Raw genomic sequence first — 16515 nt, forward strand, 5'->3', positions numbered from 1 at the left:
GGAAAATATTGGCAGAACTCTTTTCCACATAAATTTTAAAGACATCTTCAACAAAATGAATCCAGTTACAAAGAAGACTAAGGCAAGTATAAACACATGGGACTACATCAAATTAAAAAGCTTCTGCACAGCAAAAGAAACCACTACCCAAACCAAGAGACGCCTCACAGAACGGGAGAAGATCTTTACATGCCATACATCAGATAAGAGGTTAATAACCAAACTATATAAAGAGCTTGCTAAACTCAACAATAAGAAAACAAATAACCCCATACAAAAATGGGGAGAGGACATAGAATATTCACCACAGAAGAGATCCAAAAGGCTGAGAAACACATGAAAAAATGCTCCAAGTCATTGATTGTCAGAGAAATGCGAATAAAGACAACAATGAGATACCACTTCACTCCTGTGAGAATGTCATACATCAGAAAAGGTAACCGCAGCAAATTCTGGAAAGGTTGTGGGGTTAAAAGAACCCTCCTTCACTGCTTCTGGGAATGTAAATTGGTCCTACCTCTGTGGAGAACAGTCTGGAGAACTCTCAGAAGACTAGAAATAGACCTACCCTGTGATCCTGCAATTCCTTTCCTAGGGATATATCCTAAGGAACCCAACACACCCACCCAAAAAGATCTGTGTTCACATATGTTCTTAGCAGCACAATTTGTAATAGCCAAAACCTGGAAGCAACCCAGGTGTCCAACAACAGATGAGTGGCTGAGCAAGTTGTGGTATATATACACAATGGAATACTACTCAGCTATTAAACACAGTTACCACCGTTTTCAGCTGATCTTGGACGGACCTTGAAAAAATCATGTTAAGTGAATTAAGACAGAAACAAAAGGATGAATATGGGATGATATTACTCTCTGGCAGAAGTTGAAAAACAAGATCAGCAGAGAAAACACAAGTAGAACCTGAACTGGAATTGGCGTATTGCACCAAAGTAAAAGAATCTGGGGTGGGGGGGGGGGGGATACAGGTCGAAAAAGGATGACAGAGGACCTAGTGGGGGTTGTATTGTTATATGGAAAACTGATAAATGTTATGCATGTACAAACTATTGTATTTACTGTCTAATATAAAACATTAATTCCCCAATAAACAAATTATTTTTAAAAAAGGACAGCTGAAAGGATTATGGATAGTTGATTGTCCTTTTTTTTTTTTTTTTGCCTCCAGGGTTACTGCTGGCTGGGGCTCAGTTCCTGCACCGCTCCTAGAGGCCATTTTTCCCATTTTGTTGCCCTTGTTGTCATTATTATTGTTGTCATTGCTGCTGCTGTTGTTGGATAGGACAGAGAAATCGAGAGAGATGGGGAGACAAAGGGGGAGAGAAAGGCAGATACCTACAGACCTGCTTCACCACTTGTGAAGTGACCCCCCTGTAGGTGGGTAGTTGGGGGCTCGAACTGGGATCCTTACACCGGTCCTTGCGCTTTGCACAATTGTCCTTTGTTTTATCGGGAGGTATGTCTTAGCTTTTTAAGAAATGTGGGCTTATCTATTTTTAGTCAGATGTTTCTGACTATAGGATTTGGGGAATGTTAGACTCACTAAACACTCCACCAAAATTCTCAGTTCTCTCGTCATCACACTATCAAAATGACCAGATGGCTGTCCTTCATAGCAACACTTTTGCTTAGCGAATCTTTTAAGATCATATATAATGATTTATTGCATAAATCCTAGGGACCAGGCGGTGGCGCACCTGGTTGAACGCATGTATTACAATGTGCAAGGATCCGGGTTCGAGCCCCTGGCCATCCACCTGCAGGGGGGAAGCTTCACAAGTGATGAGGCAGGGCTGCGGGTGTCTCTCTGTCTCTTTCTCTTTCTATCTCCCCTCCCCTCTCAGTTTCTCTTTGTCTCCATCTAATAAGTAAGTAAATAAACAAATAAAATGTATTGCATAAATTATTATGAGGCCTTTGTCATAAAACATTAAGTGAATCATATAATAAATGTATACTGGTAGGCCAAGCTTTGATTCAGAGCCCACATCCTTTCTGATATGAAGCTTAGTTTAAAAAGAAAATGGCTTCAGCTGTGTCACTAGGACATTCTCTGGGGGACAATTGGGGTCCCAGAAATGGTATTTAAGTGACAGTTTCCCCCCTTCCAAAGCTGAACAATAGTCATTTGTTAAGGAAGTTGTTTCCTCAACACACCTTTTACCAGAGCATAACAGATTTGAATTTCAGCTTCTTTATGTCAATGGTGTTGCTCAGAAGTAGGAAGGTTCTGCTGAGGAGGCAATCAAGAGCAGGCCAGAGAGGCCTTGCCCAGCCCACAGTAAGGACTTTGGGCATCTTTTATCACACAGTTGAACACCTCACTTTGTTTACTCATGTCTGGCTTGCCACCTCTCTCTCTCTCCCCAGTTATGTCTTTCACGTTTGTACCACAATGAATACTCGCTTGCCCCCCCCCCCTTTTGGAAGAATTTTGAAGAAACACTAATGGCAAATAAGTAATATCATTTCACATCTGGAAGCATGACTTGCTAGAGTAATTAGAAATTTACAGACTCAGCTTTCTGCATTTCATGCAAATACAAATGTATAATTCCTATTTATCTCAGCTGAGGGTTATTTTGCCCCTTAAGTGAAAGCTCTATGTTGATGATGAAGTTGTAATGAGTTTAGATATTAAAAGGTCTCAAATCTATCTTAAAAATTATAGACCATGTCTAATGTATTCATGTACTTCTTCTGTCTCCAGCTAATTTTGTAAAGATATGTTCTAGAAATCCTCCCAGATCTTGTGGATTTCTTGAAGAATTCAGTGAAGAATTTTACATTGTATTCCAAAATCTCTGAAGCTTGGACATCTTGGCTTAATTTGCTTTCAAGCCAGACTTGGTTTAAATTACTCAGTTTGTCTCAAGCCTCATTAAAACCCATGGTTCTTGTCTGCTGTAAAGAGTTTGAACTGGCAAAACAAACAAACAAATAAACAAACAAAAAACTGCTTTGCCATGTGGAGAATCCATTAGAATGGGGCTGAAAGTGTGAGGTCAAGAAATGTGTGTTTCTATATTTTAAAAATCAGCCACCTTCCTGTAATAGGAGGGGTGTGTTGTAGCAGGAAGACTTCCTTGATTTGGCTCCTTTGGAATATTTGGAAAGGTATTGAAATAGATCTACAGTAGGAGTTTAACCCACTCCTGTGTGCCAGCCACTGAAATATACCAACACACACACAGAGACACACACACACGCTCTCTCTCTCTCTCTCTCTCTCTCTCTCTCTCACTCTCTCTCTCACTCACTCACACACACTCCTTTAAATTTTCTTTTTCACACTCAGGATCATCTGACTGATTTAGATTGAATGAATGTCTTCTGGGAAACCATTGCTAGAAAGAAACAAAGACCGCAAACAGATTCATCTGTCAGAATAACCCCCAGCTGCTCAGCTCTTTGCACACACTAGGTATATGAGGTCACTAGCATTATTTCTACATAATAGATACACTTCCCAAAACTTTGGACCGTTCAAAAATGTCTTCACAAAGCCACTGGAAAACTGGCTTAACATGTCAGAATTCCAGACCCTTGTCTAGTCCTAGACAGCAGCATTGGGAAACTATGATAGAAAGCTGCAGAATTGAAATGAAGGAGCCTAAGATTTGACTTCTACACATTTCCCAGATTTTCTCTTGGCTGTGAGGTGCTGGAGTGGCTTCTGCTATTTCTGCAGGAATGTTACACCCTTCACCTCATGTGGTCTGTGTCTTGAACTTGATCGGCCCTCTTTTGGGGTGATCCGGCACCTTCCACAGAATGAAAGAAGAAGAAGAAGAAGAAGAAGAAGAAGAAACACCATAGAAATTTCTAGCATAGGCAAGAGTAACTCACAGGCTCAACACAGGGGAAAAGTGTCAGCTTCCTGCATCAAAATAAAGTCAGAAGCACCCGTTGTTTGAGAAGCAAGTGAGTGGTCCAGTCAACTTGCTGGTGAGGGCAGCTGGTTTGATATTTGTCCTTTCTTCCTTTAAATTTCTAGATCTCTCTATTTTTAGGCTAGACTGAGCCCTGGATAAAATCATTCAAGTCATGAAGAGAGAGGAATGCACAGTTCAGTGTTTTTAGCCTTCTGAAGAGCTTGCTGCCAGCTGCCATGGAAACATTGTATAACTCCTTTCTTGCAGAGCTTTGCCTCTTCTCTGGTTCTGGTTGGGAGTCAGTGTGCTCATTACCACTGGGATCAGCATCCTGGAGAGGCAGCTCCACAGGCGGGGGTAGGGGGGGTGGGGTGGATGGGCTTAGCCATACTCAGCTGCAAGGTCCTCATCTCCAGCAGCAAGGCACACCATGCACAGCTGTGTGGAAGGCACTGAGGTTTCTGGGTGCATCCTCCACTCTGGCCGGGCACACTTATCTCTTCCAGCTGTGAGTGCAGGGAGTGGCACTGCAGTTCCTAGTAACACATGCACACTGCAACAACACAGATGGCTCTAGTCCTTGGGGGGAGGTTGGACACCAGCACTCCCTTGTAAGTCTGTGCCTTTAAATCCCTGGGGCTTTCAAGAGGTGTGGCCTCTGTCACATGCTTGAGGAAACTAGGCATCCCCACAGACTTTTTGCTGTCATTCCTGAGTCAGCATTTGAGAATTGACTGGGCTCTGGATTTTGGGGAATAATCAGTGTCAGAAGGCACTGTGGTGGGTCGAGGGTATCCTGAAAAGGGGGTCAGGGAGGATGAACTGGAGGCAGAACATGGGCACAGTTAGAAGGACTGGGAAGGGAGAGGAGCATTTAAACTGCTTGGGAGAGGCTGAGAGCATTGCTAGAATAAGAATGTTGTAGATACAAGAATGTTCCAGATGCATGTCTGGGAGAGTATCCCACAGTGTACTCCACCCTAAAAGAATCAGCTCTTCAGGGGCTGGGTGGTAGCTCAGTGGGTTAAGCACACAAGGACCGGCTTAAGGATCCTGGCTCCCCACTTGCCCGCGGGGGAGGGGGGGTGTCACTTCATGAGTGGTGAAACACATCTGCAAGTGTCTTTCTCTCCCTCTCTCTGTCTTCCCATCCTCTCTTGATTTCTCACTGTCATATCCAACAACAACAATAATAACAACAACAGTGATAAACAACAAAGGCAACAAAAGGGAAAAAAATAGCTTCGAGGAGCAGGGGATTCATAGTGCAGGCACCAAGTCCCAGCGATAACCTGGGAGGCGAAAGAAAAGAGAAGAAAGAGGGGGTCGGGTGGTGGCGCAGTGGGTTAAGTGCATGTGTCGTAAAATGCAGGGACTGGCGTAAGCATCCCGATTCGAGCCCCCGGCTCCCCACCTGCAGGGGAGTCACTTCACAGGCGGTGAAGCAGGTCTGCAGGTGTCTATCTTTCTCTCCCCCTCTCTGTATTCCCTTCCTCTCTCCATTTCTCTCTGTCCTATCCAACAACAAACAACATCAACAATGGCAATAATAATTACCACAACAAGGCTACAACAACAAGGGCAACAAAAAGGGGGGGAAATGGCCTCTAGGAGCGGTGGATTCATGGTGCAGGCACCGAGCCCAGCAATAACCCTGGAGGGAAAAAGAGAGAGAGAGAGAGAGAGAGAGAGAGAGAGGGAAGAAAAAAAGAAAAAAAGGGAAAAAAAAAGAATCCACTCATCCTTGCCTCTCCCTCATGAAGTTTCCAGCTCCTGGAATTGCCAATTCTTGGTATGAGCATTAAGATTTGGATGGAGCTCCTGACCTCATTTAGAACATTTATTCTAAATTCAGAATAGGACATGGGAAGTTGGAAGGGGATGTGGAGGATAGAGTTCTACTTACAAGAGAGGGGCCTTCATTTTAAGAAAGTAAGAAGATAGTGGGAAGCTGGATCTGTGAGTTATGAGGCAACTGGAATGGAAGATGAGAAAAGGCAAAAACGGAAAAGGTTTTGCCAGTATCATCTGCCAAGCTGTTTGATTGGCACACAGTTCACACTCCACACTTCTGTGTGAATCAATGGGTGAAATGTCCTTTGAGAGGACTTGGGAGGCCTGGCCTTTGGAAACTGTTCCAAACTGGTGTTAAGGGAAAAGTAATTTGAACTTGAATGGAAGTCCATTTCTGGCTCTCTACATGGGTCATCTCCCAGTGTGTGAACCAACCAGTAGGGAGAGAGTGGTTTTTGTGGTGAGGGGCAAGGCATAGGTATGGAGGGGAAAAACACGAATTGGCTTGTCATGGGTTGAGGCCATCAGACAGCTCATACCATGGTTGGCTGAGATCTTCCCAAGAGATGAGCAGTGACAGTCCAAAAAAGAGACAAAGGAGTAACCTCAACTCCTGGGGACAGTCAAGTGCTACTCACCAGAGAACAAGGTTCAGGAAGTTAATTCACTTAGAAGACAAGAAATCTTGAACCTATGGCGTCTCAAGACATTTTTTGACTCTGATTTATTGAAAGCCTTTTATTGTTGTGTTACCCACTGTGAGCAAGAGACCCGTAGATTTTGCCCAGAAGTGTGTTGTTGATCTACTTAATTATGATAGACATCCTGTAAACTCCTAAAAGCCCACAGAATAGAATGACAACAGGTAAAAGAAGAAGAAAAAGACAACCTAGGTTTTTTTTTTTTCTTAAACTTGAACAACACAATTATGAAACTGTACAGTTAAAGGCTGGAGTGCGCTCGAATGTCCGTGGGAACCACCCGTGGTCCTTGTTCAACTGCTGAGTGGAATTCACGCGAAGGCCCAGTGAGAGCCTGAGAGTCTGCGTCTCTGAGGTGCTCCAAAGAGATGCCGGGGCTGTGGGCCCTTTAACCGTACTTTGGGTGACTAGGACTGACAGAGATCTGCTTTGGTGTGTGTCCGTAGTCACCCATGGCTAGTATTATATGAATAATGCTTTATAATGATTTAGATATATAATAAACTGTTATGTATAATCATAAAAGATACCCTAAGCAGAGTTAAGTTTTTGAAGGGCATCCATATGGCCATTTTGATAGTGTGATGACAGCAAGGAGAATTTTGGTGATGGTGTGATGAGCCTGGTACTCCCCAAATCCAAGAGCATTGTAGCTCACTGGCCTTTGAGGTAAGAATGGTCTTCTTATTAAAAAACAAAAACAAAAACACTTATTTTCCCTTTTGTTGCCCTTGTTGTTTTATTGTTGTAATTGATGCCATTGTTGGATAGGACAGAGAGAAATAGAGAGAGGAGGGCAAGACAAAGGGGGAGGACACCTGCAGACCTGCTTCACCACCTGTGAAGCTACCTCGTGCAGGTGGGGATCCAGGGACTTGAACCAGGATCCTTAGGCGGATCCTTGTGATTTGCGCCACCTGCACTTAACCTGCTACGCTACTGCCCAACGACTCCCAGGGACAGTCTTATCTGCTGCATGACTGCTCATCTAGCTTCCCCTCCCCTCCCCTCCCCTCTCCTCCCCCCTCCTCTCCTCACCCTCCCCTTCCTCCCTCCCCTCCCCTTCCCTCCCCTTCCCATCCCTTATCCCCTCTCCTCCTCTCCCTCTCTCATTTTCTGTTTCTTTCCCAGCAGGGTTATTACTGGGGCTCAGCTTGATACCAGCACTATGAATACACCACTCCTGGCATCCACTTTTTTCTTTCTACTGCATTTGATAGGACAGAGAGAAATTGAGGTGGGGAGTGGAGAGTGGGGAGGAGGAAGATAGACACCTGCAGACCTGCTTTACCTCTCATGAAACATCCTCCCTGTAGGTGAGGGGGGGCAGGGGCTTGAACCCAGGTCTTTGTGCATGGTAATGTGTGCACTCACCCGGGTACATCACCACCCAGCCTGGGCCTGCTGGTTTCTAATGCAAGCGAGTCCCAGCATGTGGTGCCACACACCCAGATGGCCATCCATTAGCCAGAGGGTACTAAGCGGTCTTACAGCCTGTGTCACACATACAACCATGTCACAGCTCTTCCGCCTGGAGTGCTTGACATGAGAAGCCCACAGGTCCCTTTGGCTACAGGCCTCAGAGTGTATTCCTAGAAGTAGCAGCAGCCCCTGGGAGCTTGTTAGAGAGGCAGAGCCTTGGGCTCTCCCTAGCCCGGTGGAATCAGGACTTGGGGCCTCGGAATCTACAGGGGTTATCCTGCCTGCCAAGTGACTCTTAACATTATCCTGCCACCCGTCAGACTGAATTCAAGCCACCAGGGGGGCTGAGAAGCCCAGCTGGGTATGTAAGAAGGCAGCCAAGGGTTCCCTGTGACGGTGGGTGTGTGATGTCTCCTGCCCCCATTAGTGTCCAGCAGGGGCCAGCTGCTGAAGTGTCTCTTGTGGTCCTCATATTTTGCAAACCCTTCCTATCACCCGCACAAGCCCATCTAACATTAATTAGGATAATTAATGAAACCCCTGGTGTACTAGGAGCTAAAGATAGCCAGAGCACTCTGGAGTGTTGCTTTTTGATTAATTGCTAACCAGCACCCCCTGGACTGTACACTTCTGATTAAGACAACTAACCATCTCTGGAGTGTAGCAGAAAGACAGACGCACGCACACACGCACGCACGCACACACGCACACACGCCGTTGCTTGGACGCTCTTAGAATTTCCTTTTCATGCCATCACATGAGTCCATTCAGCACGTGCTATTTTCAGTGATGACAAGCATATGTACTCCTGTTCCCTCTGCATCAGTCCAGATGTGTACCACTCTGGGGCTGGAGAGATAGCCCATTAGGTAGGGTACATGACTTGCCCGCATTGGAGCCTCTTGTGTTCTGCATAGTTACCCACTCCAGGCTACACTCTGCCTTCTACCACTAGAAATGAGTTTTGCCTATTCTAGAATTTCAGAGGAGTTCACATGGTTACATTACCAGCAGTCTCTTTTTACTGCCAAGTAGTATCCCATTTTATTACTTTGACTATTACTATTTTTTCTGCCTGCTATTTGTTGTTGAGTTTGGAATTCTTTTTTTTATCTTTATTCCCTTTTGTTGCCCTTGTTTTTTGTTATTGTTGTAGTTATTGCTGTTGTTATTGATGTTGTCGTTGGATAGGACAGAGATAAATGGAGAGGGGAGGGGTAAACGGGGGGGGGGAGAGAAAGAGAGACATCTGCGACTCCCCTGCAAGTGGGGAGCAGGGGGCTCTAACCAGGATCCTTATGCCAGTCCTTGTGCTTTGAGCCGTGTGTGCTTAACCCGCTGCGCTACCACCCAACTCCCTGAGTTTAGAATTCTTAGTGAAAAAAAAACTACTGTGGACATTCATGTACATGCCTTTATATTGTCAGTTCTTTTGGGTAGATGTCTAGAAGCAACTTGTGGGAGCCATAAGATAGATGGATGTTTTATTTTGTTAAGATGGTTTTCCAAGATGCTTATCAACATCTGACAGTGTCAGTTCTTCTTAGTTTTCTATTGGCTGTTTTAAAGTAGATTACAAACTCTGGTTTTTGCACCCCCCCCACCCCACCCCCAACTCCAATTTGTATGTTTATGCTTGGTCTCTGCAGTGCAGGCCATCACACAAATGGTACGTTAAACCAAGTTATTTAGATTCAGATTGCATTATCCTTTCCAGAGCAGGCAAGGTAGCTTACATGGATAGTGCACTGCTTTGCCCTGACCGTGACCCAGGTTCAAGTCCATATAGACTTCACCATATAGAGGGAAGCTTTAGTGCTGTGGTCTTGGTTGTTCTCTTGAGCTTGTTCTCTCCTCCTCCTCTTTCTTCTCCTCCCACCCTCTGTAAAAGTCAACCAGAGCATCAAAAGTTAACCCATCTCTGAAATCCCAGATAACAAAAGACTACCCTCCTAGTTAGAATTGGTTTTATAGATGCCACATAATTATAGAAGCTTGCCAGCACTTTTTAATTCCCTTTTTCCACTTATTTAGTCTTCCAGTCAGTCTGCTCACTGTACAAGACAAGTATTTTCAGAGAACAGTCACCTAATAAGTCTCAGGATAGGCACAAGTTTGTCTTCAAGGAACTTTTTGGACTTGGGTTTCTGAAACCAAAATGCACAAATGTGCTAGAAAAGAAACATTAGTGTATATCAGGATTTGCATGGACTTAAGGGCATCACCTAAATATGTCTTCTATAATTTGAGGCAAGTTGGGGGGCTTAATATCCGGATGTCTTATAGAAATCACTGCACTGGGGGCTGGGCAGTGGTGCACTCAGTTGAGCACACACACATATCACTATGCACACAGACCCAAGTTCAAGTCCCTGATGCCTGCATGTAGCGGGGAAGCTTCACACGTGGTGAAACAGTGCTTCAGATGTCTCTGTGTCTCTCTTCCTCACTCTCTCCCTCTTCCCTCTCAATTTCTCTCTGTCTGTATCCAATAAATAACTATTTTGGGGTTTGGGTGGTGGTGTACCTGGTTGAGCACCCATTACCTTGCACAAGGACCTCCGTTCGAGTCCCCAGCCCCCACCTGTAGGAGGAAAGCTTTGTGAGTGGTGAAGCAGTGTTGCAGGTGTCTCTCTGTCTCTCTGTCTCTCTCCCTCTCTATAACCCCCTTCCCTCTCAATTTTTGGCTGTCTCTGTCCAATAAATAAGCATAATTTTATTTTATTTTTTCATAATTTTTAAGATATATTTTTAAAAATCAAAAACATCTTTAAATTAAACAAAAAAAACAACAACACTGTACCAAAAGTTGAGTTGTTAATCTGTGGCTGCATATTAGGATGGTTGCGTTAGTTGGTTGTTTATATTTTATATAGTTATATTTTAAAACATGTTGCACACAATACAACTGTGTAGGGTAAGAAAAACGCAAAATGTTGACGGTGGTGCATTGCTGTAGGTAATGAGATTACAGATGATTCGTTCCCTTGATGTCATAGTTGCCCTTAATTTCTGTGGTTTCCACAAGTGCACAGCTTTGGACTTTTATAACCAGGAAAAAAATGTTGTGTTGCCACTTGATCATTTGCCAAGTCGTCCTCATAGCTATTTCGGCTATCACAGGCCTCTTTAATCCCATGTACCAGAGCTGCGCTACACCATCAGTGACTAAGTCCCAGGGAAAAACACTTTCCCTTCTTGTCCCTCTCAGGCACAACGTGCATACCCCATAGTGGTGTGCCACCCTAGTCCTTCCCACAGACCAGCTCTCCTCATGGTCAGACAGCAAGAACCTGCTTTTTGTCCTTTCCCTACCTTGACAGCACTTCACCTCCCTCCCAGATGTGATGCAAATGCAAGAGCTTTTTGTTTTGTTTTGAATCCCTAGTCTTTTTTTTTTTTTTCACTGTTGGCCAACACTTGGAATTTCTTGTCTGCGTTTTCTTGTGAAGTAACAAATGATCTTTGTCTCTCCCCTTCCTCTCCAGCTGACCTGAATAATGTCCGGTTCTCAGCATACAGGACAGCCATGAAGCTGCGGAGACTGCAGAAGGCCCTTTGCTGTGAGTATGACCCAGAGCTTCAGAGTGACTCCTTTGCTCAGGTGGAAGTGGGGTAGGGCGGAGGTATCTTCACTTGGATAAGAGAGAAACAGTTGTCACAAGAGCCAGCATTCATTTTTCAAGTCTTGCGTTTGTTTAGATTCTTCTAAATGTTTAGCGCTCTTGTCACCATTGCTCAGCTTCTGGTGTGGGCTTGACCAGATATCGATTGATGTCATCTGTTTTCCAACTCCTGGCATTGGTGTTGAGAGTTACCAGTGCCGGTGAGACTTGAATGCTCTCCCTGTAGCCTCCTTTTCTTCGTCTGGAATATCTTGAATCTTAGAAGGGCTGTGCTGCCTTACTCAGACAGAACTTCTCAGGGGAAGGGTGTGCCTTGGCTTCAGAGCTAGTGTTCACAGGGATGGCATGATAGAAGAAAGATGACTGGAGGGATTGTTCTGCGTTTGCAAAACAACTATACATATATCAGTGGGGAAATCCAGGAATGCCAAGCAGCTCTGTCTTTTCATCAGAAAGTTTATCTCATTGTTTTCAACAAGGTGAATTCCAGTGCACTAGTGCTTGGGTGTCTGCATGCCCTTGATGTGCCCATGAAAGAGGCAAGCAGGTCCCTTCCCTGCAGGGGAGTGGACACAAGGTCATCAAAAATGACTATAGCTTATAAAGAAAGTGTACTGCCTCTGTGTCTGGGCACCCTGAGGTAAAGAGAAGGGGCACTTGTAAAGTCGTGACTGCAGTGGAAGAGTAGGCTGGCCTGTGAGAGCAGAGCGAGGGGTCAGGTGCAGAAGTTGGCCTGAAGAGTTGATGCCCAAGGTCCCAGGGTACATTGGGGAGCTGCAGTGCAGATCTCCAGGAAGGGCCTGCAGTGTCATGTTTGGCATGAGAGTGCAGTTGGAAGCCATTGTGACAAGCCTTTGAAACTCTTGTGTCAAGGAATGGCCTTGTCAGTGGAGATACATTTAAGCGATTTGGCCACGGGGGTGACATGATGGGGTCTTCATTTCCAAAGCTCATTTGGATTCAGAATCACACTTGACTGGGTGTGGGAGGGTGAGAGGAATGTTCAACTGACAGGCAAGAGATTGCTGAGCAGATTCAGTCATAGAGTAAGAATGGAGGTAAGTGGTAAGAACTGAAAACCTCCTAAGAGGTAGAACCGACAGGCCTCTGTGATTGATTTTATGTTGTGGGTGAGGGGGACTCAAGGAGGCTACCACAGTGCCTGGCTTGGGTGGATGGTGGATACAGGGCTGTAGTCCTCAGGTAATATGCACAGGCAGGATGTAGGAGTCCACAGCATGTGGTTTCTGGGAGAGAATGAGAAGAGCTCTTAGTACGGAGAGTGAGCAGTCTCCGGTAGGGATTGCACAGGAAGGGACAGGGCAGGGGAGGAAGAACCAGAAGAGGTTCTAATGCCACCTACTACTTGAGGCAAATGAGGGACCCAACAGCAGCCTCAGGTGTTGCTGAGTGGGCAGAGTGAGAGTGGTGGAAAAGGCCCTTGGATGTAGCACCAAGGACATCCTCAGTCGCTTTGGTGGGTACTGAGAAGCAAGGAGGATGTGGTGAGGTGGCTTCAAAATACACAGGAAGTAGGGATGTGAAGATGGCAGTGCAGAAAGTCCTTGGAGAAATGCTGATGTGGTGGGGAGACGGGGGTGCTGGAAGGGCCTGAGGAGTGCGTGTATAAAGCTTTTTATGTGGTCTGTTGCACTAAACTAAAGGACTCTGAGGTGGGGGGGTCCAGTGTGCAGGTCCTGGAACATGATGGCGGGGGAAGAGGGCCTAGGTGGGGAGAGTTTGCAATATTATGCAAAAAACTGAGAAATGTTACACATGTACCAAGTACTACTGTCAACTGTAAGCCATTAATATTCCCAATAAAGAAAAAAAAAAACCTCTCTATGGACATACATACAGCTGAGAGGCATTCAGGTCTGTTTAAATGGATAGGAGAAAAGAGAAGACAAGACTAACTGGAGCCTAGGAGGTCATGTAGCCGCTGGAGCACTGGACTCTCAAGCATGAGGTCTCGAGTTCAGTCCCCAGTGTGGCATATGCCAGCGATCCTCTGGTTCGCCCCTCCTTTACATCATTAATAAATCTTTGTAAAAATAATTAACTCGGGAGTCGGGCGGTAGCGCAGCGGGTTAAGCGCACATGGTGCAAAGTACAAGGACTGGTGTAAGGATCCTGGTTCGAGCCCCCGGCTCCCCACGTGCAGGGGAGTCGCTTCACAGGCAGTGAAGCAGGTCTGCAGGTGTCTGTCTTTCTCTCCCCCTCTCTGTCTTCCCCTCCTCTCTCTGTCCTGTCCAACAATGATGACAACAATAACAATAACTACAACAATAAAGCAAAAATAAATACAACAATAAATACAATAAAGCAACAAGGGCAACAAAAGGTAATAAATAAATAAATATTTTTAAAAAATTAACCCCTGGCCGGGGGAGATAGCATATTGGTTATGCAAACAGACTCTCATGCCTGAGGCTCCAACATCCCAGGTTCAATCTCCCATACTACCATAAGCCAGGGCTCTGCTTTAAAAAAAATAGATTAACACCAAGAAGAATTAACAAGAACTGTTCCTTAGAGATGAGGGGCAGGTGATCCAGAGCCCTAAACGAGGAAGGTCCCCCTCTCACCTGCCATCATGAGTAGGGCTGTGACCTGTGTGGGTTCTGGTAACTAAGGAAGCCTGGCTGCCAGCAGGATGGTGAGTAGAGGAAGACGAGGGCCTTGAGCTCGGGCTTTACACAAGAGAGGGCTGCCTTGACAGGCAGTGTCCCGGAGCTCCAGTCTGTAAGGGAGCTGAATTTCTCCCTCCAGACAGATTTGGTGACAATACCAGATGGTTCTGTCCCCAGATGGACAGAGGACTGCTGGACAGAAGGGAGGAATTGGTGCAGAGAGTGGTTAAACAGCTACAGTTATGGCTGTCAAGTCCATGCTGGGCAGGAGACGCTTTTGGTTCAGGTGGAAACTGGTGAAGAGGAGCGAGTCTGATACAAAGGTAGCCTGTCCACTTGGCAGAGGAAGAAAGTGCTGTGGAAGTAACTGGAAGGTCACAATTTTGTGGTCAGGCTTGGTGAGAACTGTGGCAGCACAGGACTTTGGTGGTGGGTGTGGTGACTTACACACACACACACACACACACACACACACACTCACACACTCACACACTCACACACGTGACACTATACCCTTGAAGTCCTATGGTTTTATAATACAGTGCTAAGTAATTTATGATAACAGTCATGTAAATATAAAAGAACTTGTAGTCACAGAGTAGCCTGAGTGAACCTGACATCAGGAGTGGAATCATTCCAAGTGCTTCCTCCTGGGATATGACCATTGGTGTGGAGGCAGAAATGGAGTAGATGTGAATTTCTATGGAGATAAAACATAGGCTGTTAAGGAACCAAGGAGGATAGAATGATGCCCAGGTCATGCCTGAAGATGTCAAAATCATCCAGAGTTGGGTAGGAGAAAAGGACCATGCTCCCTGGCTGCCAAGCCTTCAGGCATGAAGAGGTCTGCTCAGGAGGTTGGCAGAGACTGGCATGAGAGGCATCCATGAGGGTGGCTGGTATCTACCTTTTCCCATAGAAATGGAGGAGAACCATCCTCAAAGTGGAATTATCTGGGAGGAGTGAGTAGGCTCTTCATCCTGGCCTCACCAACGCTTAGCCCAGAGCCTGGCACAGAGGAGGGTTTGTTTGATAAGTTTGCATGAGATGGATGCACTAGTGAAAGTCAATTTCCGCTTCCCTTTTCTTCCAGCTCATAGTCTGAAGCTATCAGTTTTCAGCTCTATAGCTGCCAAGTTTAAGTGGTTTTTAAAGTGCTCCCCAGGCCTAGGATTTCCGTAGGGACCTGTTAGTACATGATTGCTGGAAAAAGGCAGTTTGGGGTGTGCAGAATCACAGGGCTGCTTGGAGAAAGCCTTCCCTTCCTCTTCTCCTGGTAGGGCCCTCTCCCAGGGACACTGCTTTCCATTAGTGAAGGGATAATTAATGTACAAGGATTGGGAATTCATTATATTCCTGGGACCCTATAAATCCCAAAGAGTTTGTGGGCTGTTCCAGGTTAAACCCTTAGAAAACCCAGAAATAGATGAAGCAGAAAACCTTGCTGTGCCCTGCCCACAAAGCTCCTTTTGATCTTGGGTTTGGCTTCCATCCTTCCTCCTGTGCAAAAACAATTTCATTTTCTTATGTGTCTCATTGTTTAGCATTTCAATTCATGTTCACATTTCTGACAGACACTGGGAAGTGGGGGGAGTTGATGTGAGAAAAAACACTAGTCATTCAAGGTTCTGACCTTAGGATAAAGTTAATGTGGAGTTTCCACTCCTGAGAAGACAGGAAACTTTCAGCATCTCCTTTTTAGGTGTGAGTTTTCTCATCGTTGGAGAAGATCTGGATATAGCCATGTTAGGGTCTATCTCCCTAAATTAAGTGCTGTAACATCAAGAATGTCAGGCAGGTTCTGTGCATGGTGGTGGTGGTGGTGGTGGTGGTGGGGTGCATCTAAGATGGAGAGTTCTCTAGTCCTTTTGTCATTGAAGGCATCTGTGGTCCCCTAGCTGCTCAGCAGATGATTTAAGAGTGTCTTCTTAATTTTATATTTGTGTAGGTTTATCTCCTGGCCTTGTTGTCATTTCTGTGGCTGCAAAGCCATGATAAAGAGCTGTTGTCTATGGTACAGGCAAATAAAACTTGTCCTGGCTGGCTTTTCCAACTGAAGGTAGCTCCCACCAACTCTTACTTTAATGAAAATGAGTGATGTTATCACCGTGATTTCCTGATGCCAATAAAGAGTTTGGATTTCAGCTGCCTTAGAAACATGCAGTGCCACCGCCATTAAGTTTTTGATAGTGTCTCTCTCTCTCTCTCTCCTCTTTAATGTTTTTTCAAATCTTCTTTTTAATCTCACTTCACCATCAAAGCTTCAAGATTGCAGAAAGCTAGCAATTTCATCCACTATAGAGAATTTGCTATTTAAGTTGAGAGCATCACTGTTGGTCTATAATGTCCCCAGTTTGTAATCGGTTTAATGGTGCATGACTCCATATTGCTTCTCTGTGCATTGTGAGTGAAAATTAAACTCGACAGAAAAGCTACAACAAAGA

General features: G+C 45.2%; 1 protein-coding gene across 10 annotated transcripts in view; it reads left to right on the forward strand.

Annotated features, from left to right (window-relative positions):
- DMD (dystrophin) overlaps window positions 1-16515 on the forward strand; it is a 2449111-nt gene that overhangs the window by 2328292 nt on the left and 104304 nt on the right. For all 10 annotated transcript variants that reach the window (XM_060182733.1, XM_060182732.1, XM_060182735.1 and 7 more), the window contains one exon: window positions 11301-11375. In XM_060182733.1, the coding sequence (XP_060038716.1) occupies window positions 11301-11375 (75 nt within the window). The remainder of the gene's footprint in view (window positions 1-11300; window positions 11376-16515) is intronic.

This window comes from Erinaceus europaeus, chromosome X (genome assembly GCF_950295315.1).
Source record: "Erinaceus europaeus chromosome X, mEriEur2.1, whole genome shotgun sequence".
Taxonomy (NCBI): Eukaryota; Metazoa; Chordata; class Mammalia; order Eulipotyphla; family Erinaceidae; genus Erinaceus; species Erinaceus europaeus.